Genomic DNA, 25,799 nt, shown 5'->3' with positions numbered 1-25,799 from the left:
TGATTTTCAAGGCCGTAGAATGACATTCGGAACATTTGACTGCCATTTTCAAACATTCCGCATGGTGACAAGCTAAACTAGAACGAAAATAAAGCTTTTCCTGAACGAATGATAATTTAGACAACCTCAAAAGATGTCAGTTCCACCTGAAAAAATCGCAGAGTTAAAGCAAATTATCCATGGACAGTTGTCTCAGGTAAATAAATGCACTAAAGAATAGTAGAAACATAAAAAAAACGTGCTGATACATGCAAATTTTATAAATGTTTATAACTTGTTTTCATTATTATTGCATTAAACAACTCGAAATACTTAAAGAAGCATATCTGGTTGAACGAAAATATTTTTGCATGCACAGTTCATTTTTGTATTTCATTCTTAAAATGCAATGACTGTTTAATTTGTGTCTTAACTTTCTGGACCAAATTCATCATTCTCATATTTTTTTATTTATTTTGTATGTTAGTGTCTCCTTACCCCACCAGAAATCCTGTTTGTTTTGTTCAGATTACAGTTTACCATTTGAACTCAGTGTTCCACATATTCAAGCTCTTGAAAAGTTTTTTATGTTAGCATGGTTAGTTTAAATGAAAAATAAATTATGATTTCTTGACATATTAAATTAAGAAGATGTGGTACAAAATGTATAACTGCCAAAGAGACAACTCTCCAGCAAGACCAAATGATATAAAAGTTAACAACTATTAGTCTATACAGTCAGGATTCTACTTCGTCAAAATTATCTCCCCATTACGCCAGTTCATTTTCACAATCGTAGAAATGGAAGCCATTGTAGGGATGACACGCTGCCAATTTTGCTCTTGAAAACCGATAAATTTATCCACATAGCACCATTACGATCCTTATATGTCAGTTGTATTTTAAAAGACAAATGTATCTTTTAGCTAATGAGCATCAGTTAATGATCTTGTCTGCATTGATTCAACTTAAAACTATTGTCTGATCAGTTGTCAGGTGGAATATTCGAAAATTCTTAAACATTTAAAAAAAATTGAATTAAATATTTTATGGAAGGGCAGACTAAAAATGTTCAGTGGTTGAAGATTATAAACCCTAGTTATCACACACAAAAAATTATATTTTTTCGAAGATATGCATATTCATCATCCAACTTAAAAGACTGTCCTCAAGTACTTTTAGTAAAAATATAGCTACAAATGTATTCGAACACACCTACTCTGATTTGTGATTCATTAGATAGATATTTCACTTGACCCATATATCATGTATATTTCATCTTTTCGTACTGTGATTTTTTCATGTTATAAAGTCAACCTGTAGCTTTGATACAAATGTATATAAAAATGATAGAATCTGAAGCAAGATGATATATCAAATACTCTTGCTTTGTACGTTTTAAAGACAAAATATACAACTGCATAAAAAGGTGCACTTGATTTTCTCTTTTCGGTACAATTGTTACCCATTTTTGGGAATTTTTGGGAAAATTGAATTAAATATTTTATGGAAGGGCAGACTAAAAATGTTCAGTGGTTGAAGATTATAAACCCTAGTTATCACACACAAAAAATTATATTTTTTCGAAGATATGCATATTCATCATCCAACTTAAAAGACTTTCGTCAAGTACTTTTAGTAAAAATATAGCTACAAATGTATTCGAACACACCTACTCTGATTTGTAATTCATTAGATAGATATTTCACTTGACCCATATATCATGTATATTTCATCTTTTCGTACTGTGATTTTTTTATGTTATAAAGTCAACCTGTAGCTTTGATATATAAAAATGATAGAATCTGAAGCAAGATGATATATCAAATACTCTTGCTTTGTACGTTTTATACAACTGCATAAAAAGGTGCACTTGATTTTCTCTTTTCGGTACAATTGTTACCCATTTGTGGGAATTTTTTCTTGAGTCACATAATGGAAGGGCAGACACGAAAATTACTGAACTAATAGATTGATATGTTCTCCGTCCCTGGTAATTTTTTTTGTAAATCAGAGGTTATGCATTTTCTTCATCTAACTTGATAGTTACCCATGTCATCGACTTGATATCTAATTGTTCTGCATTACTATGTAATATAGATAAATTGAAAACTTATGCGAACAGTGTTTTTAAATTGAAACACTTCGTAATTGAGAAGAAAATTGTCGTTATATTTGTTTCTATTAACTTTTAAAATTTTTGTTACTATAGTAAACATTACAGTAAGCATTTATTGCCTTCTCTAACAAAGAGCTTCGATTCTTTTGTTCTATTTCAACTGGGTTTCCGACTGTATAGGTCGCTGCATGGCCTTCAAAGCTATTTTATTATTTTGCTGTGATGCCATCCTACAAAGTCATAATGCAGTTCCATTTTTTCAACAGAACTTTGAGCTAGAATTTTCTTCTCCGTCAGCTTCCGTTTGGTTTATATTATCAGGAAATTGTGGTCACCATATCACACTCTGCACCATAAGCTTTTGGTCTGATGCCCCAGACTAGTAAAATTTTATTCAGATTAGTAATATTTAGGCACTTACATAGAAAACTGTCAGATTATTGGTCTTCAAACTAGTAGTTGGAAAAGTTTTAGTGCAGACTTGATAACAACAACACCATGGCCTCTTGGTCTTTAGATAAAAATTTCATTGCTAAAAAAAAGCTGACATAAAAGAAGAGAAATGATGACAGAATGACAGATGTTGAATTGCATTTATCATATTTACATTGATTTATTAGCAGACTCATAGCTTTTAAATTTTCATTTGCTTTTTAGTTGCTTATAGTGCATAATGATTTTGATTGCTTTGCAATCCGGCTATCCTATTCATCTTATGTGTGCTTATATGTTACTGCTTATATTGTATGCTTTGATTGCCTTCATGCATGCATATCATATTCATTCTATGTCTGTATGTATATATATGTATATCTGTTTTATGTTATGTGTTTGTTTTATATACTATATAATAGGTGAAAAGCTCTTTAGAGCTTATGTTTGTATGTTTAAACCGTGCCAAATCAAAATAAAGTTATCTTATCTTATCAGACTGAAAGTGCTAAGACTGAGGAGATTGGATTTGATTAAGAATGCTAGTGTTGGAAATAACGCACAGAAGAATATATGTTACCATATAATTGGCTCTAAATTAGATTTATACTCATTTGAGTCAAGTATTTCTTGTTCTATAACCTCCTCTTGTACACTTCCTAAAATGTTCTTATGATATCTAAATTCTTCAGAATATCTTGTTTCTCCTTTAAGGTACCAAGAACATGAAGAAATGTTTCCAACTTGTTTTTCACTGCGCTCTTAAAATCTTGTTTAAATCCTAGAAACTATATTTCTGTGTCATGCTCGAATTGACCTCAGCTTTGAAATCATCTTATTCTAGTCACAGAACCAATATTGTAAAGTTGTTTTTACTAAAACTGCATGTATTATAATTTTGGGCGGATCCAGCCATACTCAACCATCTGTCCCCATTCAAAAGCAACAGATCTTTAATGAAAAAAGAGTGGTTGACCGTTCCGACCCTCAGAAACCACCCCTGGATTTGCCACTGTAAAATATATGACCTAGCATAGGCATGTTAGTCTAAAAATTAAAACAAATTGTTGACCTTAATGTATCTTTGATTTATTCAATTGTTGAGTTGCTCTCTCAATGCCAAATATGTCAAATCTGGTATTATTCATATTATTTCATGTATATCCTTATTATTCATTGACAGATTGGCATGCAGAGTCGTATACGTGATGTTATGAGTGAGGTTATCACAGAAGATTATAGTAATGGACAGGTATCGGAACAAGAAATCATGCAGAAGTTAAAAGAACGAGGATTGGTGGACGATTTGATGTCAAATTTACAGTTTCAGAATCAAGGAGATGGACAAAGCCTTAGACGTCCAGCAACACATTTCCTTGACCAGGATGACAAGGTCACCAATCTTCCAGTTAAAAGAGGTATGCAAGTATTAAAATCAATCAAAATGATAAAAATTAGATTAATTTTTGAAAATTGACATGTTCAGCATTTGAAATGATATACAGTACAGGTAGGGACTTATTTTTATGGATGCCTTAATCCGTCTAGATGTCAGACTGGTCGGACAGTTGTCCCAGTGTAATAAACACCTGCTGTGCAATATCCAAGTGGAAGGTCGTAAATCAATCTGTACCAGCTTGATTAGAATTAAATTTTACCTGTACAGATATATTAGTATTTATGGAGGATAGATAAATGTAAAATATTGTTTTGTATTCAAAGAGAAAGAATTAAAATTAAAATTAAATATAAGAAATAAAATTCAAATTAAATATAAGAATAAAAATTAAAATTGAATATAATTTTATTTTTTTTATAATTTGAAAATGAAATAAAGACGATTTTTAACAATATATTGTGTTGCCAATTATTTCAATAGTTTTGTGCCAATAAACTATTTTGTATTTGTATTTGTAAACCGTAAATATTTCATCTAATTCAAAATAATAAGCCTAATAACAACCAAGACTGTTTTCAATAGAAGTTTAAATCAAATTGTTTAGACTTCAATCCCGTAAATTATACGAGTTTTCGTTGATGGTTATACTATTTCCCGCTTTTAACGTCCTGTTCCTTTATATGTTATTATAAGAAACTCAATTTTAAGTATAAGGCCAACATATCGTATTTATGAAATATGTATAGGCATTGTGAATTAAGTTATTTTCCTTTTGATACAACTTTCCCCGTCGGAGCCTCTACATCTATTCACACCTGTCAATCATTTCTCGCAAGTGAAACATTTTGGTCAGACAGATCACTCGTGCTTTCTATTTTGACATATTTCCCGTTAATCTCTTTGAAAGTCAAACAATTGGTTTCCTTTTATACAATATTTATAACGCCGAGATCATATTTCGATTCCTATTTTTTTTATTTTATTTAAAATTGTTGACACTCGATATAAATATGCCTTTCTATTTTCATGTCTGAAATATTTTATGAAAATCGCCGGTGTTATAAATATATTTTACAAATTGTATCAAATCGATACACGAAAATCAAAGTTTAACCTTATATAGTTTATTGACTAAATGCACATTTATACCCCAATGGGGTTGAAGGCTAGTCGTACTAGTCATGATCAGCTGTCTTTACTTTTTCGTCGTACTTCTAGTCATTCTAAAGCTCGCGCAGTCAGTATGATTTTTTAAATCGATGTTGTATTATTTCCGAAGTTTAAAGGAGGTCTCCAAATATATTATTTAAATGGGAATCCGGGAAATGACTGATAAAAATAAAACAAAAAATAGTTAAAGAAGACTAAATCGTGTTTTGATTATACATGTATGTAAATCGATTAAATTTCTATTCTGGTAAATCGATCAAGAGCCTCAAAACTAAAACACAATAAATGTCAATCATTCAACATCAAATTTAATCATGAATGAATTTTCCCACGGTCGGTCAGTAAGGTCACCTGTGTTTACTGTTACGACATTTCCCGCCATATAAAAATCTCGTGCAGTGGACAAAATCGATCTTTAATATCTTTTATTAGCATTCAATATTATTGCGAGTGGAGTCAAGTTAAAGTTCAACCACGTGCACACGCTGTTGATCACTGATATGTGTATCATGGAATTGTCTTTTCACGGCAATTTTTTCTTTTTAGATTGCTATAAAAAATATAACATACAAGTTTCCTTTTTTACATGGATTGTGCGTAAATTAATATTATGCAATTAAGTTCGGGATTTCGGGATTAACCCTTTCGGGATCTGGGAATTCTTTTTTCGCGATGTCGGGATTTAAATTTATTTGAATTCGGGACCTTGGGACTTCGTGTTTTTAAGCCCGGGATTTCGAGATCCGGACCCATTTTACCCCCTACCCCCAAATGCAGATCAATTATATTAATTTAGCATAATGAACAAACACGGAAATCTTAAAATAAACTTATGCCCGGGAAGAATCAATATTTTCTTCTAGTGTTATTATTTGCGTTCTATTTTAGTCATACAACACCAACTTTCGGACAATATTTGTTTACAGTAAAAAGTAAAAACTACAAAGAATCATCAAGCTACTAATAATATACAAGTGTTGCTCACTGTAATTATTTTTATCTCGGAACTGACACAACAGACTGAATATTAAATACAAATTATAGAAATATTTTGCATGTGACCGCGTCAAACTCAAACGTATGCAGCAGCACTTGAGACAGCATTCTGCTAATCAATGGGTTTACGTGGAAAATAAATCAGTAAAATAAAAATAACCGTAAGCTTCAAGAAATAGAATACATGTAAAAATATATATGTTTAAAAAATTTATGCAAACAAATAAGAAAAAGATACAAAAAAAAAAAAAAAAAACCGAAAAGGAACATAAAATAAAAATAATTTTTAGGAACAAAGAAAATAAATATTAGCAGTTGAAATATCAAAACCATAATTAACAAAAATAGGCTATTTTTATTAAACAAAGTTTTCTCCAGTACTTCACCTGTAAAAATATTTTATGTCAAATACGATGTAGAACTAATATAATCAATAAAGTGACTGAGAGGTTAAAATTACAGGTAATCTGATTCTGAAATCAGTGAACCGTAATTCTAGCAACACGGATTAAGATGAAAGGACCATTCACACCTGGATCTGTTGTTTAATGAACATACTACCTACCATAAAAATGTCGGATTATTCATATCCGACTAGACGGATTAAGGCATCCATAAAAATAAGTCCCTACCCGTACTGTATTTATATAGATATAGAAAGATGTGATATGAGTGCCGATGAGACAACTCTCCATCCAAGTAACAATTTATGAAAGAAAACCATTATATGTCAAGGTAAGGTAATTAACATGGAGCCTTGGCTCACACCTAATAGCAAACTATAAAGGGCCCCAAAAAAATTACCAGTGTAAAACCATTCAAACAGGAAAACCAACATGTTATTGTGTTGTCAGTAAGTATTGTGATTGTCTGTGGTTTCAACATATATTTAATCAGCCTAACAGAAATTCCCCTGGAAATTTGGTAATAAGTAATGTCACAATATCTGTTCCTGTTGGAACAAATATTCTATACCCCTTATTCAGTAAGGAACTAATACTGTAATATTTGTTCTAATAGAAACAATATTACAGAATATTTCTTCCATTTGGAACTTATATTATGAAGGAACTTCTATTTCGTGACACCTATCCACAAAAGTGTCAAGTATCCTCCAGCGCTTCATCTGCAACACCTACATTCTGTTTCCAACACTTTTGAAATTTCCACGTAGACAAACAAAAACATCATATTCTACTGAGTAGAATATTTATTTTGTATAACATCGTTTTAACATGTTTTCATAAATGTCATGAACATGATGAATGTAAATGAAATGGTTGCTACATGTAGCTTATTTTGTTTTTGGTAATAGTCAAGAATATTTATTTTCTATCTTTTATTTAGCCAACATTGATCCTTCACGAAGATACTTATACTTTAATATCAAGAACGGGAAAGCATTCCTAGAACACATTGAGAACTCTGATCCGATGCCAGGACAAGTCAGTTCATATTTCACCTTCCATATACATTTCCGTGGACAGAGGTTCAAATCTCGGCCGGTTCCATGTGCCTGTGAACCAGATGTTGATGAAGGCTTTCTATTGGAAGTTCATAAAGAGTCATCAGGTAAATTCAGCCCTGTGTTGTACCCAAACTGAACATTGTAGTTTGTATAGAACAAAATTTTGTTATTACCATATTTGAAGTAAAAATACATTTATGATACTCTTCCTGTGATCAATGTCAGAATATTTGGTTAGAATTCAATTTGCAATGACAATCACTCAGTTTTTAACAATCATATTTATTTTTTCAACATTTTGATTACCATAATCCCTTTTTTGTAACATATGATCTTAAAACTGATAATTTGTTTTTGTAAAGGTGGGAATTTCTTCAGGTGGTACCTAACAGTACAGGGAGATAACTCTATAAAATCAGCTATACATTTTAATCACATTGTATTGTTGAGGAAATATTAAGCGTCTCAATGATCAAAATTAGTTTTTGTCAAACTGCTATATATCCAATGAAAATTTTCGAAGAGAGTGTTTGGGTCAAAGTAAATATTTTGTAAAAAAAATTATGAAAATTAAACAAGCCAAATTAATTTTTGTTAAGGTGTTTGGTACCACCTTAAGGATACTATTGTTTAATTTTACTTAAAGCAATATATTACCATGATCCTCCCAGTTTTTTTAAGCATCATTGTAAAGTGATGCTTGTGGAGATGATTTATTATGAATCGTGTTATGGATGTGATGGTATTATTTCTAGAAACATGTCAGTATTTCGGTCTTTTATAAGCAGGATGCAATATAAAATTTGTATAAACAACTCAAATCATGTTAGTTACAAAAAGTTAGTACAAAGAGAATTTATTTTTTGGTTTCTGTTTTTCTAAGGTGAAGCTGGTAAAATGGTTGATGAATCGGGGATGTTGTCTATCTGTGACAAGCTACATATAGCCCTGATAAAAACAGATGTAACAGGGGAGACAACTTTGGTGTCATCACATTTCCTAGAATGGAGACCTGTATTAACTGCCAAAACTGGCAGATTTCAAACATCCATAGAACTTAAAGGAACAGGTATTAAAGAACAAAATAAGGATTTTTATGTCTTGCCTATGATATGTACATAAGAATGCTAATGCAATGACAACTTTGTATAAAACTACATTTTTAAGAAGGTATATAATTAATGTCTGGTATACAGATGCCTTATGGTCTGTTACTTTTAGCATATGACCGTATATCATATGTCTATTGTCATTGACTTCATTTTCTGGTTTATTGACCACTTAAAAAAGTACATTTTGTTGTAGTATTTAGTAGATTTTTTGGTGGATTATGTGTAATCAGACAGCTATGTTTGGATTATATAAATAGATTCATTACAAGGTATGCATGTCAATCAGACAGAGTTCACAAGATTTTACCCTTTTTCATGGTTAAGTGATCAACATTTTAAGTTTAGATGATTAGGCCAAGTTTTTAGATGATATAAGGTAGTGCACAAATAAATGTACAAAGAGGCAAATAATAAATTGTATATGTATATGCAGAATAGAATTATTTGCTTCCTAATCTAGAATTGAATTTAAAACTTGTTGAAAAATAAGAACTAACAGAACCATAATTTTGCAACAGCGTATTAATGAATGGTTATAGAGTGATTATGAGATAATATTTTTCCTACAGGCGATGAGAGTAAGATGGCAGCTGGTGTAATAGACATCCAGTTAGAGCTGTTTCCTAAACCAGTGAAGATCATTGGCCAGGAAGTATTGACTGCACAGCTCAGTATGGAACGTAACAGACAGTCAGAGAAAGAGAGACTGTTCCTTGTCTATGCTAAACAATGGTGGAAGGAATATTTACAGATCAGACCAGCAAATCAAGAACGTCTAGTCAAAATATTTGCTCAGGTATTTGTAACTTGTATTTTTAGGCTGTGATCTGATCAGAAGTATGATTTTATACCTCGTAAAATTCAGTATTTATAAAGTATGTATTCAAATTGTATTCCATATACTGTGGATTCATTAATTTTCGTGAGTACCAATTTTCTTGAATTGATGAAAGCTGCATTTTTTGGGATATTTTATTTTTTTGGTTAGATTAAATTCGGCATAAACCTTATAGAAAATTTGCAGTTTGTTGAACATTTTAATTTGTGGTTCACCTTTGCCCATGAAATTCACGAAAATTGGTATCCAATGAATAATAATGAATCTACAGTAATATAAAATCACACAGTCCTCAATTGTAACAACAGTATAAAAATACACCATCCTAAAATTGTTTTATACAGTATACAGGCCTTATTTTAGTCCTAATTAAAGCCACTCTAGTCATTTAAATGATTCCATGAGTTCATTCATTTTAATTTACAATCAATATGCTATTTTGTTATTAGATGTGTCTGCATCATGTTAAATATTTTGTAATATTTTATTTTTACAAATTTTGTCAGGATGAGAATGCAATAACCCGTCCAGTTTGTTCGTTTGTGAAACCATTACGTGCTGGTAGGTTGTTAGATTCTGCTCGACATGCTGCCAGATTTGTCAGTCTGATGCATCATAAGAAACAGGAGTCAGTAGGTGGAGGTAATAAGCTAGAACAGTGGACAACAGTACATGGATTTTTATGTAGGAACAGAGGGGTATGTATTCATATCACAGATAGTTTCATACATATAATTAAGAAATAATTCATTGGGGCTTAAATATACCGTGATTTTACCACGGGTTGGCCCTTTTATGACAAATATTTTACCCTTAGCGATATCGCCATGAATTATTTGATTCTAATAAGACAAATACGGCAATTCTTTTGGATCGAAGTGCTTTAGGTTGAGGCATACATTTGCCGTTCCCATAAATAAACGCACTATTAAATTGGTGTAAAAGAACAGAGCAAACTGAATTAGTGACATGCTTAAACTATTTACATTAACGTATTAAGATATTTTTGGATGAATTTTAATGATAATTTACTCATATGTATTATATGTATAAAAAAAATTGGCTTATACCACATTTTATCATCGTTTGTTTACGTTTCCTTGTTGTGATGATTTTTGGTTTCACAAGCGTGTATGTTCCCGTAAAATGCTTATATTCTTACGTCATCGTTCTATGACGTCAGGTACATCATTCACAAAAAGCATATGACGTGGGAGTACAATCGGAACAGCCCTGGCAATATATTCATATTTTACTACGGGTGTGTACTCAAAGCGTTTGAAGGACGTCATGTTAGAATAATAGATTATTGTTGGTCATCTCAACAAGATTGATTTTCTTGCTGAGACGGTATGGTGAAAGTGAGAAAAGCAATTGAGTTGAGATGACCAATGATAATCTGTTTATTTGCCTATGACAACGTTGATGTTTACATTGACCATGGCACACGCACCCTTAGTTTCTAGCGATAATTTTAATATGACTCTACTGTGCCGAGAATGTTTTCAAATGCACTTTTATGAAGTATTTAAATAAACCAAAATGGAAGTTCTAGTATATTTAGAAAGATAGTCAACCAACGGGGAAACCTTAATTAAAAATTTTAATATTTCACTAGTTCACAATAAGCATGTTATTAGATATAAGAAGATGTGGTATGAGTGCCAATGAGACAACACTTTGTCTTTATTGTATTTTAGTCTTTATGAATATAAATAGAATTGGCTAATTATTTATATTATATGACTTTGACGACTTTTCTACTTCTCAACAGCTCATAAAAATCAACAATATCATAGAGTTAAATCAGCCAATTCCAGATTTTGTTACAGGACTGATCTTTGTATTTATTTCTCAGTTGTCTGATATTGATGCTTAGGATTTATAATTTTCGTTGGACACCAATTTTCGTGGGTTTCTTGTATACAGGCAAACAATTCAAATGTCCTATGAATTACAAATTCAAAAGAGACTTTGTATGCAGAGATTGGCAAAACAACGAAACAAAATATCCATGAGATATGCAATTTTTTCTCAATCCATGAAAAATAATACCCAAGAAAATAAATTATGAGTGTACTGAATAATACGTTTAGTTCAAACACTTTTTTAGGCCTGTACGTAAATAAGTGTTTGAACTAAACCTTATGTTCAGTATACTCATGACACTGTAGAATTTGTAAAACCATATCATACTGTAAATGCTATACAATCCACTAAAACAATTTATTCAAGATGACTTTATTCATATCTATGGACTAATTCTAAATGTTATATTTTCTTCCAGGACTGTGAGGACCATGCTATATTACTATAGTCGCCGTCAGCTGAAATTCGTAGCGGTTATCGGTAAAAATCATCTTAACTATCAATCGCGTTCACTCGAGATCTAGTTTTTCACATTCCATTCATAAATCGCAAAAAGAAAAACCACTACTGACCTACCTTTTAAGTGATCACACTGTAATAATCCTGACCTTCACATTTTCCAGAATATTTTCCATTGTAATTCCGCCATCTTCGTTTCTATGAGGATCATTTGTTTACATTCGTCACTGTACGCAGTTTCCTGAAATGTTCCTTTCATTGATGTGATAAGGTTTCCCGCGCTTTATGCAAATTTTATGAAATTGAACTCCACGGAAACACTTCCGGTAAAAACAATGGCTGATTCCACCATTCAAAATCGTCTATGAAAAAGTGAAGGTCAGGATTATTACAGTGCGATCACTTAAAAGGTAGGTCAGTAGTGGTTTTTCTTTTTGCGATTTATGAATGGAATGTGAAAAACTATATCTCGAGTGAACGCGATTGATAGTTTAGATTATTTTTACCGATAACCGCTACGAATTTCAGCTGACGGCGACTATATGCAGTTTACTATTAGGGTGTGGTCTCAATGCCTACGTCTGTATTGGAACTAAATCTAAATGTTATATTTTCTTCCAGGACTGTGAGGACCATGCTATATTACTATGCAGTTTACTATTAGGGTTTGGTCTCAATGCCTACGTCTGTATTGGAACTAAATCTAAAGGCTCGGTCCATGCATGGGTGATGACCATTACTGTTGATGGTTTAGTGACTTTCTGGGAAAGTCTTAATGGTCATAGGTAGGGTTTGTTCACAGTATGAATGTCAGATTTATCCTTGAATGAAAAATGCATTATGCAATCAATTATAACAATACATGATGACTCAGAAAGGAACTTTAAAATGATATCTCAGATAAAATTAAAAACCTGAAAGTTGTAAATACTGCATACAACTGTTTGTGTTTAATTAACTTGATTAAAGTTCATTTAAACATTAGAAACTTCTTTAGTGAGAGGTAGAAGTATCTAGAGTGAAAGTGTGATCAAAGAAATGTTTTGATGTAGCATTCAAAAAGGAAAAAAATATGTTTAAAGTCAGTTTATTTCTAATAAGGCTTCAACATAAGATATAAATGTAATTTTTAATGATTTGTGAAGTACAAACAGTCTTCAACATTATACAAGTGTCTAGATCATATATCAGGTGCTGAATCATTCTGACAAATTTAACTGAGACTACCAAATAAATCTATACAACTTCTTGAACATCACAATACAAAAAATTAACTCAGGTCAAAGCTAGGAGATAGCATGAAATATTTGACAGAGTTGTTCTGAACATGGCTATAGACCACATGAATTATGTCAGGGTAAGAAGTTTAGAATTCCAGAATTATTTAGTTTTTGTCGAGCCTGCAACTTTTGTTGCAGAAAGCTCGACATAGGGATAGTGATCCGGCTACGGCGGCGGCGGCGGCGGCGGCGGCGGCGGCGGTGTTAGCTCACTTCTTAAAAGCGATATATTTTAGAAGGTGGAAGACCTGGATGCTTCATATTTTGTATATAGATGCCTCATGTTACGAAGTTTCCGTCAGTCACATGTCCATTGTCCTTGACCTCATTTTCATGGTTCAGTGACCACTTGAAAAAAAAGTTCAGATTTTTTGTAATGTTTAATTCTCTCTTACTGTAAGTAATAGGATAACTATATTTAGTATGTGCGTACCTTGCAAGGTCCTCATGCCCGTCAGACAGTTTTCACTTGACCTCGACCTCATTTCATGGATCAGTGAACAAGGTTAAGTTTTGGTGGTCAAGTCCATATCTCAGATACTATAAGCAATAGGTCTAGTATATTCGGTGTATGGAAGGACTGTAAGGTGTACATGTCCAACTGGCAGGTGTCATCTGACCTTGACCTCATTTTCATGGTTCAGTGGTTATAGTTAAGTTTTTGTGTTTTGGTCTGTTTTTCTCATACTTTATGCAATAGGTTTACTATATTTGTTGTATGGAATGATTGTAAGGTGTACATGTCTAGGGAGCAGATTTCATCTGACCTTGGCCTCATTTTCATGGTTCAGTGGTTATAGTTAAGTTTTTGTGTTTTGGTCTGTTTTTCTCATACTTTATGCAATAGGTTTACTATATTTGTTGTATGGAATGATTGTAAGGTGTACATGTCTAGCGGGCAGATGTCATCTGACCTTGACCTCATTTTCATGGTTCAGTGGTCAAAGTTAAGTTTTTGAGTTTTGGTCTTTTTATCTAATACTATATGTCATAGGTCAACTATATTTGGAGTAGGGAAATATTTTATGATCTATATGTCAGTCGTGCAGGTTTTATTTGACCTTGACCTGGTTTTCACGGTTCATTGCTCAGTGTTAAGTTTTTGTGTTTTGGTCTATTTTCTTAAACTATAAGCAATAGGTCAACTATATTTGTTGTATGGAAGCATTGTTAGCTGTACATGTCTGCCTGGCATATGGTTCAACTGACCTTGACCTCATTTTCATGGTTCATGTTAAGTTTGTGTGACAGTCGTAATAAAGCTTTGTATTTAGGATTATCAACATAATATCAATGATTAGTAAAGAAGGCGAGACATTTCAGTGTGTGCACTCTTGTGTAACTATATACTGTGGATTCATTATAATTGATTAAATACCAATTTTTGATAATTTCCTGAGTAAAAGTAAACCCTCTAATTTGAATGTCCAACAATGCAGACAAGGAAATGAAATATCCACAAAAAATAAAATATTTTCTCTATCTTCTAAAATTGGTTTCCATCAAATTAAATGAATCCACAGTATTTGAAAAACTTATCAAGATCATAAGTTCTGATTTTTCAGATTTAAGTTTTATTACCGCATTACAGTTGATAATAAATTTTATTCGCCATATGTTTTCATGAACCTTATCAGTTTTATTACCACATAAAAAAGTTGATAGTTGATTTTTCTTTTCAGATACATACATGAACCCATAGATCCAGACATGCCACCGATGGACAAAATACACCGACCAAAATATCCTTATAAAACTATAGGCTGTGTATTTAATCATCAGTCATTTTATGGCAATAATCAAGTAAGCTTTATATCCACATAAAACATGTGTTCATTGAGATGTAGCAGTGTTAACAGAATTATTTAGAAACTGCAAGAATGTAATTTGCCATTTGTTTTGTTTTGTTTTGTTTTTTTTTTTTGGGGGGGGGGGGGGGGGTGGGGGGGGTGTATTAGATAACAGATATATTATCATACACAATTCGTATAAAAAAACAGAAATGAATAAAATTACACAAACTGTCTCAATTGTCAACATTTTGTGAATTTTCTTCTTAAAATCCTGGATCTGCACCTGGAACTGATTTTAAAATAAAGATAAGTTTTCTTAATATGACAATGAATATTTTCATACCTTTAAAAACTAAAAACTAACAAATGTTTTTCTTTCAGCCTTCAGAACATGTAGATGTCAGCCATTTTGAACTTGGAAATGAATCTCGATGGAAACCAATGTCCCAGGATGCAGTTCTGTCTGTGTGTGGTCTTGGAGCAAGTCCATCATGGCCGACTCTACCCCCACTTTGTTCCTCTACATTAGATCCTACTTTAGTCAGCAATGATTTAGAACAACAATTAAGAGTTCTACTGTTTGAACACAGAAGGGTAAGCCTTACCAATGCTTTTGTTGATCTAGTTTGTTATTTGTTTTTATTGATTATTTTTTATCAAATTCTGACCCTTGAACTTAGTAATTGTCATAAAAATGTTGTTTTACTGCATTTTAGTTTGCTTTACTTGAGTTTATTTCTCATATTTTAATACTATACATTATGGAGCAAGGGTCCAGAAATGGTCATATATGCCAGACATGCCTGATTCTGAAATCCATATGTCCTAAACCACAGATTGGGATTTGGGTCAAATTTTTTATTTTTGCAGAAATAATTTCAGTCATTTTGTTGAGATGGGTTTTCTTGATCGCCATTTTGAACTTGTTTTTTTTTTTTTTTGATGTCCCTTTCCTGTAAGAAAACTGCCACTGCAGTAAAGTGTTGAAATTCTGAGGACCCTCCTAATAACCTTTACAATTCCTCAGGGGAATATTGGCTAATGATCGATAATCTCTTTACCTGTGTTTTTAATTCACACCTGGCTATTAATCACAAGCTCAGAACTAAATTCTAAATAAATTCAAATTCCATAACAAATATCTTCATTATTTAATTACTTTTCAGCTAAGACAATGTTTTGATTTAAAAATGAATTAAAACTTTGATTTAATATGCCTAGAAAAAAGTATTTTTTTCACTTCACATGCTTTTTTTTCTTACTATGTTATACGCATGTGTGCAATTTTCTTCTGCAGATTGTACACAAATCGTAAATTCAAAATGATTTCATGCTAAATAAAACAAGTGGAACTATTATCATTAATGTTCAAACACTATCAAAGGTATAAAATTAAAAAGCTGATGATTTCCTGTCAATTTTGTTACTCAAAACTAATCCCGGAAATGAGTCTGGAATTACTTGTTTTAGTATTGTCCCAAACATCCTGTTATTAGTTTGTCTTAAAAATCAAAAGAAACGTTAGCAATGTCTGAGAAATTGATCATTTTGAGTCATTACATCATTTCATTAAATTCTCTTTAACGATTTTATGGAAAATTGTAAGAAAATTCGTGAAGTAGATGCGATGCAACAGTTAAAACAAGTTTGTTGATGCTATGACAATATGCATATAATCAGCTGGTAATGTGATTTTTATAATCTTTTTTGGAAAAAGGGCACCAACTTTAAAGTTATGACAAAATGACAGAAATTAGGTGAAAAAATTTTCTGGATCCTTGTTATGGAGTTCATTAATTGATTTGGCATTTAATCAACTTCACAAAATTTCTTATGGCTTCTCATAAAAATTAGACAAACAGGAACAAAACTCTATGTACAATAGTTTTTATACGACCGCAAAAATTTTAATTTTTCGTCGTATATTGCTATCACGTTGGCGTCATCGTCTGCGTCGTCGTCGTCGTAGTCGTCCGAATACTTTTAGTTTTCGCACTCTAACTTTAGTAAAAAAGAATAGAAATCTATGAAATTTTAATACAAGGTTTATGACCATAAAAGGAAAGTTGGGATTGATTTTGGGAGTTTTGATCCCAACATTTTAGGAATTAGGGGCCAAAAAGGGCCTAAATAAGCATTTTCTTGGTTTTCGCACAATAACTTAAGTTTAAGTAAATAGAAATCTATGAAATTTTGACACAAGGTTTATGACCACAAAAGGAAGGTTGGGATTGATTTTGGGAGTTTTGGTTCTAACAGTTTAGGAATTAGGGGCCAAAAAAGGGCCCAAATAAGCATTATTCTTGGTTTTCGCACAATAACTTTAGTTTAAGTAAATAGAAATCAATGAAATTTAAACAGAAGGTTTATGACCACAAAAGGAAGGTTGGTATTGATTTTGGGAGTTGAGGTCTGAACAGTTTAGGAATTAGGGGCCAAAAAGGGGCCCAAGTAAGCATTATTCTGGGCTTTCGCACCATAACTTTAGTTTAAGTAAATAGAAATCTATGAAATTTAAACACAAGGTTTATGACCACTAAAGGAAGGTTGGGTTTGATTTTGGGAGTTTTGGTCCCAACAGTTTAGGAATAAGGGGCCCAAAGGGTCCAAAATTGAACTTAGTTTGATTTCATCAAAAATTGAATAATTGGGGTTCTTTGATATGCCGAATCTAACTGTGTATGTAGATTCTTAATTTTTGGTCCCATTTTCAATTTGGTCTACATTAAGGTCCAAAGGGTCCAAAATTAAACTTAGTTTGATTTTGACAAAAATTGAATCCTTGGGGTTCTTTGATATGCTTAATCTAAAAATGTACTTAGATTTTTGATTATTGGCCCCGTTTTCAAGTTGGTCCAAATCGGGGTCCAAAATTAAACTTTGTTTGATTTCATCAAAAATTGAATAATTGGGGTTCTTTGATATGCCAAATCTTACTGTGTATGTAGATTCTTAATTTTTATTCCCGTTTTCAAATTGGTCTACATTAAAGTCCAAAGGGTCCAAAATTAAACTAAGTTTGATTTTTGACAAAAATTGAATTCTTGAGCTTTTTTGATATGCTGAATCTAAACATGTACTTAGATTTTTGATTATGGGCCCAGTTTTCAAGTTGGTTCAAATCAGGATCCAAAATTATTATATTAAGTACTGTGCAATAGCAAGAAATTTTCAATTGCACAGTATTCAGCAATAGTAAGAAATCTTCAATTGCACAGTATTGTGCAATAGCAAGAAATTTTCAATTGCACAGTATTGCACAATAGCAAGAAATCTTCAATTGCACAGTATTGTGCAATAGCAAATATTTTCAATTGCACAGTATTGCACAATAGCAAGAAATATCTAATTGCACAATATTGTGCAATAGCAAATATTTTCAATTGCACAGTATTGCACAATAGCAAGAAATATCTAATTGCACAATATTGTGCAATAGCAAGAAATTTTCAATTGATTGGAGTTATCTTTCTTTGTCCAGAATAGTAGTTGAGTCAACTTAAATCATTGTTTTATACAATATACAATGTATATTCACTTTTACTACCAACTGATAAATTAAAACAATCTTTACCATTCAGTGATAACAAGCACCTTTTGTTACATTTTAATATTTTATGATGTATTTAAATGAGTAGTTATTGTTGCAAACTCCATTAGAAATTTGAATTGAGATCAGTTTTGGAAAAAGGGAAAGGGGGATGTGAAAAAAAAAAATGGGGGGGGGGGTAAATTTTTCTCATTTCAGATTTCATAAATAAAAAGAAAATTTCTTCAAACATTTTTTTGAGAGGATTAATATTCAACAGCATAGTGAATTGCTCAAAGGAAAAAAAATTATTTTAAGTTCATTAGACCACATTCATTCTGTGTCAGAAACCTATGCTGTGTCAACTATTTAATCACAATCCAAATTTAGAGCTGAATCCAGCTTGAATGTTGTGTCCATACTTGCCCCAACCATTCAGGGTTCAACCTCTGCGTTCGTATAAAGCTGTGCCCTGCGGAGCATCTGGTTATTTTATAACTGCATAGAGTGGGGCACTCATATTTGCAGTTTTATGATTTTGAGGTTTAAAAACTTAAAAGGATGGCTGAAATGGAACAAATATGCTGGTAACTTATATTTTCATTACAAATATGATTATAAATTTCGGCACTTACCGCAAAGGACTGAAAAGCAGACAGCGATTTTCGGCCAATTTTCTGAATGAAAAACACGATTTGAAAGAAGTATTTTTTTAGTAAATCTTTAACTGATTGCCATAAATTTTCATTCTTTACACCTTTAATATGTCTGCTATTCATTTAGGCCAATTAAAATTAATTGATAGATTTTCATCCCTGCCCGCCCCTCAGAAATGGTCCCGCCCAAATTTTTTTTTATTTAGAAAAATTTACGATTTCCGTATTTTGTTTATTTCCGATAATTTCGTTTATTTAAAAACTTCCTGTTTCAAAGTTTGGTTTTCATTTTTCTTTGAGTAATTTAAAATGAGCAAGCTGATATGTTCTGCTGCTCTATGATAACATCATCAACTGAGAATCAAGAATGATTACATGAGAAGGGCATGAAATATCCAGGTTATGAGTAACACGTTGTGTTTAAGAATGCAAATCGCGGTATGTTACAAATTTCTGTGATTCAAAAACAGTGGATTTTTGTCGAGCCTGCAACTTTTGTTGCAGAAAGCTTGACATAGGGATAGTTATCCGGCGGCGGCTACGGCGGCGGCATTAGCTCACTTCTTGAAAGCTTTATATTTTAGAAGGTGGAAGACCTGGATGCTTCATACTTTGTATATAGATGCTTCATGTTACGAAGTTTCCGTCAGTCACATGTCCAATGTCCTTGACCTCATTTTCATGGTTCAGTGACCACTTGAAAAAAAGTTCAAATTTTTTGTAATGTTGAATTCTCTCTTATTATAAGTAATAGGATAACTATATTTGATATGTGCGTACCTTGCAAGGTCCTCATGTCTGTCAGACAGTTTTCACTTGACCTCGACCTCATTTCATGGATCAGTGAACAAGGTTAAGTTTTGGTGGTCAAGTCCATATCTCAGATACTATAAGCAATAGGGCTAGTATATTCGGTGTATGGAAGGACTGTAAGGTGTACATGTCCAACTGGCAGGTGTCATCTGACCTTGACCTCATTTTCATGGTTCAGTGGTTATAGTTAAATTTTTGTGTTTTGGTCTGTTTTTCTCATACTATATGCAATAGGTCTACTATATTTGTTGCATGGAATGATTGTTAAGTGTACATGTCTAGCGGGCAGATGTCATGTGACCTTGACCTCATTTTCATGGTTCAGTGGTCAAAGTTAAGTTTTTGAGTTTTTGTCTTTTTATCTAATGCTATATGCCATAGGTCAACTATATTTGGTGTATGGAAATATTTTAAGATCTTTATGTCAGTTGTGCAGGTTTTATTTGACCGTGACCTCATTTTCACGGTTCATTGCACAGTGTTAAGGTTTTGTGTTTTGGTCTATTTTTCTTAAACAATAAGTAATGGGTCAACTATATATGTTGTATAGAAGCATTGTTAGCTGTACATGTCTGTCTGTCATGGTTCATCTGACCTTGACCTCATTTTCAAGGTTCATTGGTCTTTGTTTAGTTATCTTGGTTAATGTTAAGTTTATGTGACAGTTGTAATAAAGCTTAGCTTTATACTTAGGACTATCAACATAATATCAATGATTAGTATAGAAGGCGAGACATTTCAGTGTGTGCACTCTTGTTTCAAAAATTAGATGAAAATCTACTAATTAAATTTAGTTGGCCTTATAAGGAAATTGATTTGATAAATATTGTTTAAAGCTGCAGTTATTTGGTTTTAAATAGATGTGTAAAAAACGGTCAATATGTGTCCCCCTTTGACAAAACATCAGGAAATTTCAAATAGCCTTTCATCTAACTTTTCAGATGATTTTTTTTCAAAGAAACATGTTTTAAAGCTAAAAATATTTTGATTTTAATGTTATCTATCTTCATATAGAAATATTCGTATACTTCAAAAACCTCGAGACCTGAACATAAACTGCAGAAAACATGGAAAGTTATGGCGAAAATGAGCACCCCACTCTACTAAGGTAGTAGTAATGACCTTCAAATTCTGAACAATTGTTGATTTCAAGGGAAATTTCACCTGTCCTTATGTTATTTATTCAACACATGTATCTAAGTAGTCAAATAACACATCAAATTGAATTACTGTGGATTTATTTATTTTCGTGGATACCATTTTTTTGTGGATTGAAAAAACTTGCATTTTTATGGGTTTTAGATAGTCTGCATTCAAGCCTATATACAGATTTTCATTTATTGAACATTTAAATAGTGGTTCACCTGTATCCAACAAAGAATAATGAATCAACAGTAAAAAAATAGATTACTGTAATATTTCTTATAAAAACAATGTAATAATAATGCAGTGTATGATATTTACTATTTCTATTTCAGGATTTAGGATTGACAACAGTTTGGGATGACCAGTTAAGTTATCTACTTACACCAGCCCTAGCTGCTTATGAATTAGAAAGAGTGACAGGTATGATGTAAAACTATTTTTTAGTGAAATGATAAACATGTAGTTAGTCAAAAAATTTTATGTGTTAATTCACAAGTTTGGTAAAATTTCACAAGTTTGTCAGCTACTATCTGAGTTTTAGTAAAATTGCAAATCATCTTCTTCTACATATTTTAAATCTTATTATGCAATTATTTTAAAAAAAAAAGGTGAAAATTTTTCAAAATATAACATATTTAACATTCAGAACATATGGTGATAGGATTCTATAATCATGCACAATAATTAACCTTTCATGTGTCAGATAAGGAGACATTTAGTCATTTGTTATTCAGGGATAACTGCTGGTAATGAAGAGTTCCAGGATTCTATGAAGCAGTGTGTACCTGATGGACACACATTTAAAGGATATCCTATACAGTTTTCTCATCGCAATGCTAGACGAGCTTTTGCCACATGTCTTAGGTAAGACATAATAGAGTTATGTTTATGCATGGCTAATGTGTGAAATTTAACACTATGTTTTGTTTTTTTATGCCCCATTTATGGGCATTATGTTTTCTGTTCTGTGCGTCCGTCCGTCCGTTCGTTCGTCCGTTCGTCCCGCTTCAGGTTAAAGTATTTGGTCGAGGTAGTTTTTGATGAAGTCCAATCAACTTGAAACTTAGTAAACATGTTCCCTATGATATAATTTTTCTTATTTTAATGCCAAATTTGAAATTTAATCCCATTTTCACGGTCCACTGAACATAGAAAATGATAGTGCGGATGGGGCATCTGTGTACTTGGGACACATTCTTGTTAATTATACATACTAAATCTACATACAATTTTAGCTGGCTAATTTGATATTATGAGGGAATTATGCACAGCTGACAAAGCTGTTTACTGATATAGTCATCCTGGTGATGTTGATCAAACTTTTTTACATCTGAGGATAACATCTTATTTACATAAAAGTAATGGATACATATTTTATCTTTTCTCTTGTTCTTAAAAGAACAACTAGTTTTGAAAAAACTGAAAAATGTCATTATCTCAAATTGTCAAGATGCATGGACACTTATATGAAAATTTTTTGTAGTCATGGATTTGGAATGAAATCTTAATTGCATCTTTTTTTATTTTAGATCACCTGTTTGTGAAGAAATTGTGAACTGTCGAGGAGATCATGTCAGACTGGCTGTTCGTGTCAAAATTTATCCGTATCCGGAATCAGCATGTGCCACTTGGATTATGTTTGCTTGTAAATATAAGTCAGTACTGTGAGACTATTGACAAGACTCAGCTTGTAAATATAAGCCAGTACTTTGAGACTATTGACAAGACTCAGCTTGTAAATATAAGTCAGTACTGTGAGACTATAGACTCAGAAAACGTTGTATGGACTTGTGAGGTTATGCCAGTATATTGAAAAAGTGTATCTGAAATCCTTGCCAGAAGATGTAGCTTGAGAAAGTTCAGAATGACAGAGGATTTCAAAGTTAAAATTGTCGTAATTTGACATGAATATTGATGTACTTAAAAAGTACCACTAATATATTACCTTTGATATTTTGACATATATTGTACTGTTTATTTACATAGTATGTACACTTTTAATTACATTGAAAGGAATCATACAGTGTAATGATGTTTTCTATATGTTAATAGAACTCAAAACTGAATGTTATGTCCTGTGTGATCTGTGCCAGTTTCTGTTTATGGTATAAGTTATCCTTGAAATAATTTTATGGTTTACAAACTGATGTATTTACAAGCCTAGTATTTCAATAGGGAATTCAGATTATAGTTTATGAATATTTGTGTACTTTACTTCTTAAGAATGTTGCATGCTTTGGAATCAATTGAAATAACGTGTAGTTGTTCAAATTAGCATTAGTTAAGTTTAAAAGATTTAGATATTTAATTTCATAAGACTATACACAATATTTTTAAGAAGCAGCCACAATTTTTAAACTGGTACAATATATAGAATACACATTCCACAGTTGCAAATATTATAATATGGCAGCATCTTATTGAGAATGAAAATTTTGTATACGTCCAAATGGTATCATAATGTTTGATATAAAAATTTTGATACCAAAAATATTTGACTGCTCAAACATAACAACACCAAAGATGAACAATATTGTTTATGTATATTAAAGAATTATAATGTTGTAAGGTGCTTTGTTAATAAATGTGATTATTTTATAGATTTTTGTTGCTATATAAGAAATGTTTAGTGCTTGTTTTATTTTTACTGAAGACTGCATAACAAATATAACTGTGATGTAGTGAAAGTAGGTGTTATAGTTGATTGAAATTCTTCAATTTTGTTATTTTGAGAAGGATTTTACTTAATTTTGATAACTTAAAATGAGAGTGAGGATGAAAATGTTAGTTTTAAACAGTGAATAGTTCAATTTACCTTTGATTGCCTGACAACTGTTACGCAATTCTATTTGTTGTTTGTTAATGTTAAAATATTCGTGCAGGTGCCATATTTTGTAACGAGAGATCATCCTGCCTTTGTAACATTGTGTAGAAGGTCCATTTTGAATGTTCTGTATTATTCAATATTTTAGGAAGAACATTTAGATAGTTTGTAAGAACTATGATATCTTTAATGTATAGATAAAAGGATTAGTTTAAATTTTATTATTTCATTATCCATTTGTAAATTTTCAATTGTAAAATTTGTTTCTCTAAATCTTTTTAAATATGTTTTCCTGTTTACTGTAGTAAATCAGTGTAATATAATATGCTGTTTTACTGATGGTGGAAACCTTAAACCTGATTTTTTTTCTGCATTTGTAGTAAAGATTTTAATGTAATTGTTTCTTTATTTGACTTACAACCCTCAATTTCCTTCCTTTTTTAACCAGTTTGTCAAATAAGGCATGCATTATATCTTGACTAAAAGATGTGAAACAAATATAATTTGTATTTGAGACAGGGTTAACCTTTTTTGTTCTAGTTGGGTTGCTGCCTCATTAATATGTAACTAGAATCTGTTTATTCATTTATATAAACATGCTACATTGAAATAACAGCAGCAGAATCAGGTACTAAACTTTTACAATATTATATAATTTTATACTATCATCCAAAGGTTTGCCACAAAATGTCAGTGATTTTCATTTTACTATCTCTTATGTTAAAGTTAGTAGTCTTATTTCTACTTAATAAAATGGCTGTCAAATTAATGTTCCTTGTTTAAAGAACAATATATTTTTTAGATTTTTTCCCTAGTATTTTTTCTTGTGATGTATGTATTTTATGTTTTACACTGCAGCAGCATTTATATAATAAATCATTTATCAACTAAGACTTCTTATTTAACAGGTGACAAAGATATAGCCTCAACCATAATATTAAAGATCAGAATGGGATTTTGTTGACTAATTTGACTCTGACTTATTGTTCTATTGCTTTTTTGAAGGCAGGTTATAAACCATTGTGGTCAGTGTTAAACAGTACAGTGGAAGGTTAATAATTATTATCCCCGGCTTAGTATATTTCTAGGATTTTGATTGTTTAACGCACATCGTTACAAAACCCATATCCCCAGACGTTGCTACCCATTACATCAGGGAAATTCATGCACATTTTTCCTTAGTTCCATGGTTGTTCCTTATGAAATATCAAATTCTGTAGATTATCCATGATGTCTGTATAATTAGATACTTAACCCACTGACGATTTTATCTTTTTATGTCGATTATTTGCACTCAATTTAGTAAAGGCATCACTATTCTGCCACATTGTCAATGAATGGGACAACTGACCTAGCTATGCAAATGACCCACCTTGACGTCACACCATCTATGATGTAACTCTCACAACTTTTAGCACCAAATTCGACCCATTTCACTTTCTCGGTCTTTAGATTAAAAACGTCTTATATTTGTCTACCTGTAGGCTTCTACCTAAGGTAGTATCATGCACCCCGTTAAAAATATGTACAAATCCCAAATTTGAATAAAAGATATTTAAAAAAATGAAAAAAAAACGTTACTTTCACATTAAACTTTGTGGTAGAATTTCTCTAAAAATCGCCAAATTTAGACTATGCCGGGGATAAATTTGTTATCTACGTTCATATCCATAGATATTGATATTTTAACACCCTTCAGTACCCTGTACACATTTTGACTGCGCCTCAGGGTGTACTTGGATACTTCAGGATGTTAAAATATCCATATCTACAGATATAAACTTGTATTATGGCTGTGTTCATATGTACATTTTGGGGATTATTTTGGTTATATCTTTAGAGCAGTTTATTCAAGTATGATTGTCTTTAGTATTGTCAATTTTCTGGCTAGTGTGGTCACTTAATATAAGGCTGAAG

At 31.8% G+C, this 25,799-nt stretch overlaps 1 protein-coding gene across 1 annotated transcript; it reads left to right on the top strand.

The window, feature by feature from the left end:
* The first annotated feature begins 29 nt into the window (after positions 1 to 29).
* Positions 30 to 24,773, top strand: LOC143080609 (centrosomal protein of 76 kDa-like). The gene is made up of 12 exons (XM_076256534.1): positions 30 to 196; positions 3,714 to 3,948; positions 7,443 to 7,667; positions 8,447 to 8,632; positions 9,245 to 9,471; positions 10,020 to 10,211; positions 12,463 to 12,626; positions 14,804 to 14,924; positions 15,296 to 15,508; positions 21,391 to 21,478; positions 21,793 to 21,922; positions 22,588 to 24,773. The coding sequence occupies exons 1-12, from the start codon at positions 134 to 136 to the stop codon at positions 22,724 to 22,726; spliced, it is 1,983 nt and encodes a 660-aa protein (XP_076112649.1). The 5' UTR covers positions 30 to 133; the 3' UTR covers positions 22,727 to 24,773.
* The last annotated feature ends 1,026 nt before the right edge of the window (positions 24,774 to 25,799 follow it).

The sequence above is a fragment of the Mytilus galloprovincialis genome, chromosome 6 (assembly GCF_965363235.1).
Source record: "Mytilus galloprovincialis chromosome 6, xbMytGall1.hap1.1, whole genome shotgun sequence".
NCBI lineage: Eukaryota > Metazoa > Mollusca > Bivalvia > Mytilida > Mytilidae > Mytilus > Mytilus galloprovincialis.
Note: the sequence above shows the minus strand (reverse complement) of the source record. Positions and strands in the feature narration are given on the sequence as shown.

Bases quoted from the DNA above. Each gene is read 5' to 3' on its own strand.
- LOC143080609 (XM_076256534.1), top strand. From the start codon at position 134: ATGTCAGTTCCACCTGAAAAAATCGCAGAGTTAAAGCAAATTATCCAT. The intron at 8,633-9,244 runs GTATTAAAGAAC...TTTTTCCTACAG, and splicing joins CATAGAACTTAAAGGAACAG to GCGATGAGAGTAAGATGGCA. The intron at 21,479-21,792 runs GTATGATGTAAA...TTTGTTATTCAG, and splicing joins TGAATTAGAAAGAGTGACAG to GGATAACTGCTGGTAATGAA.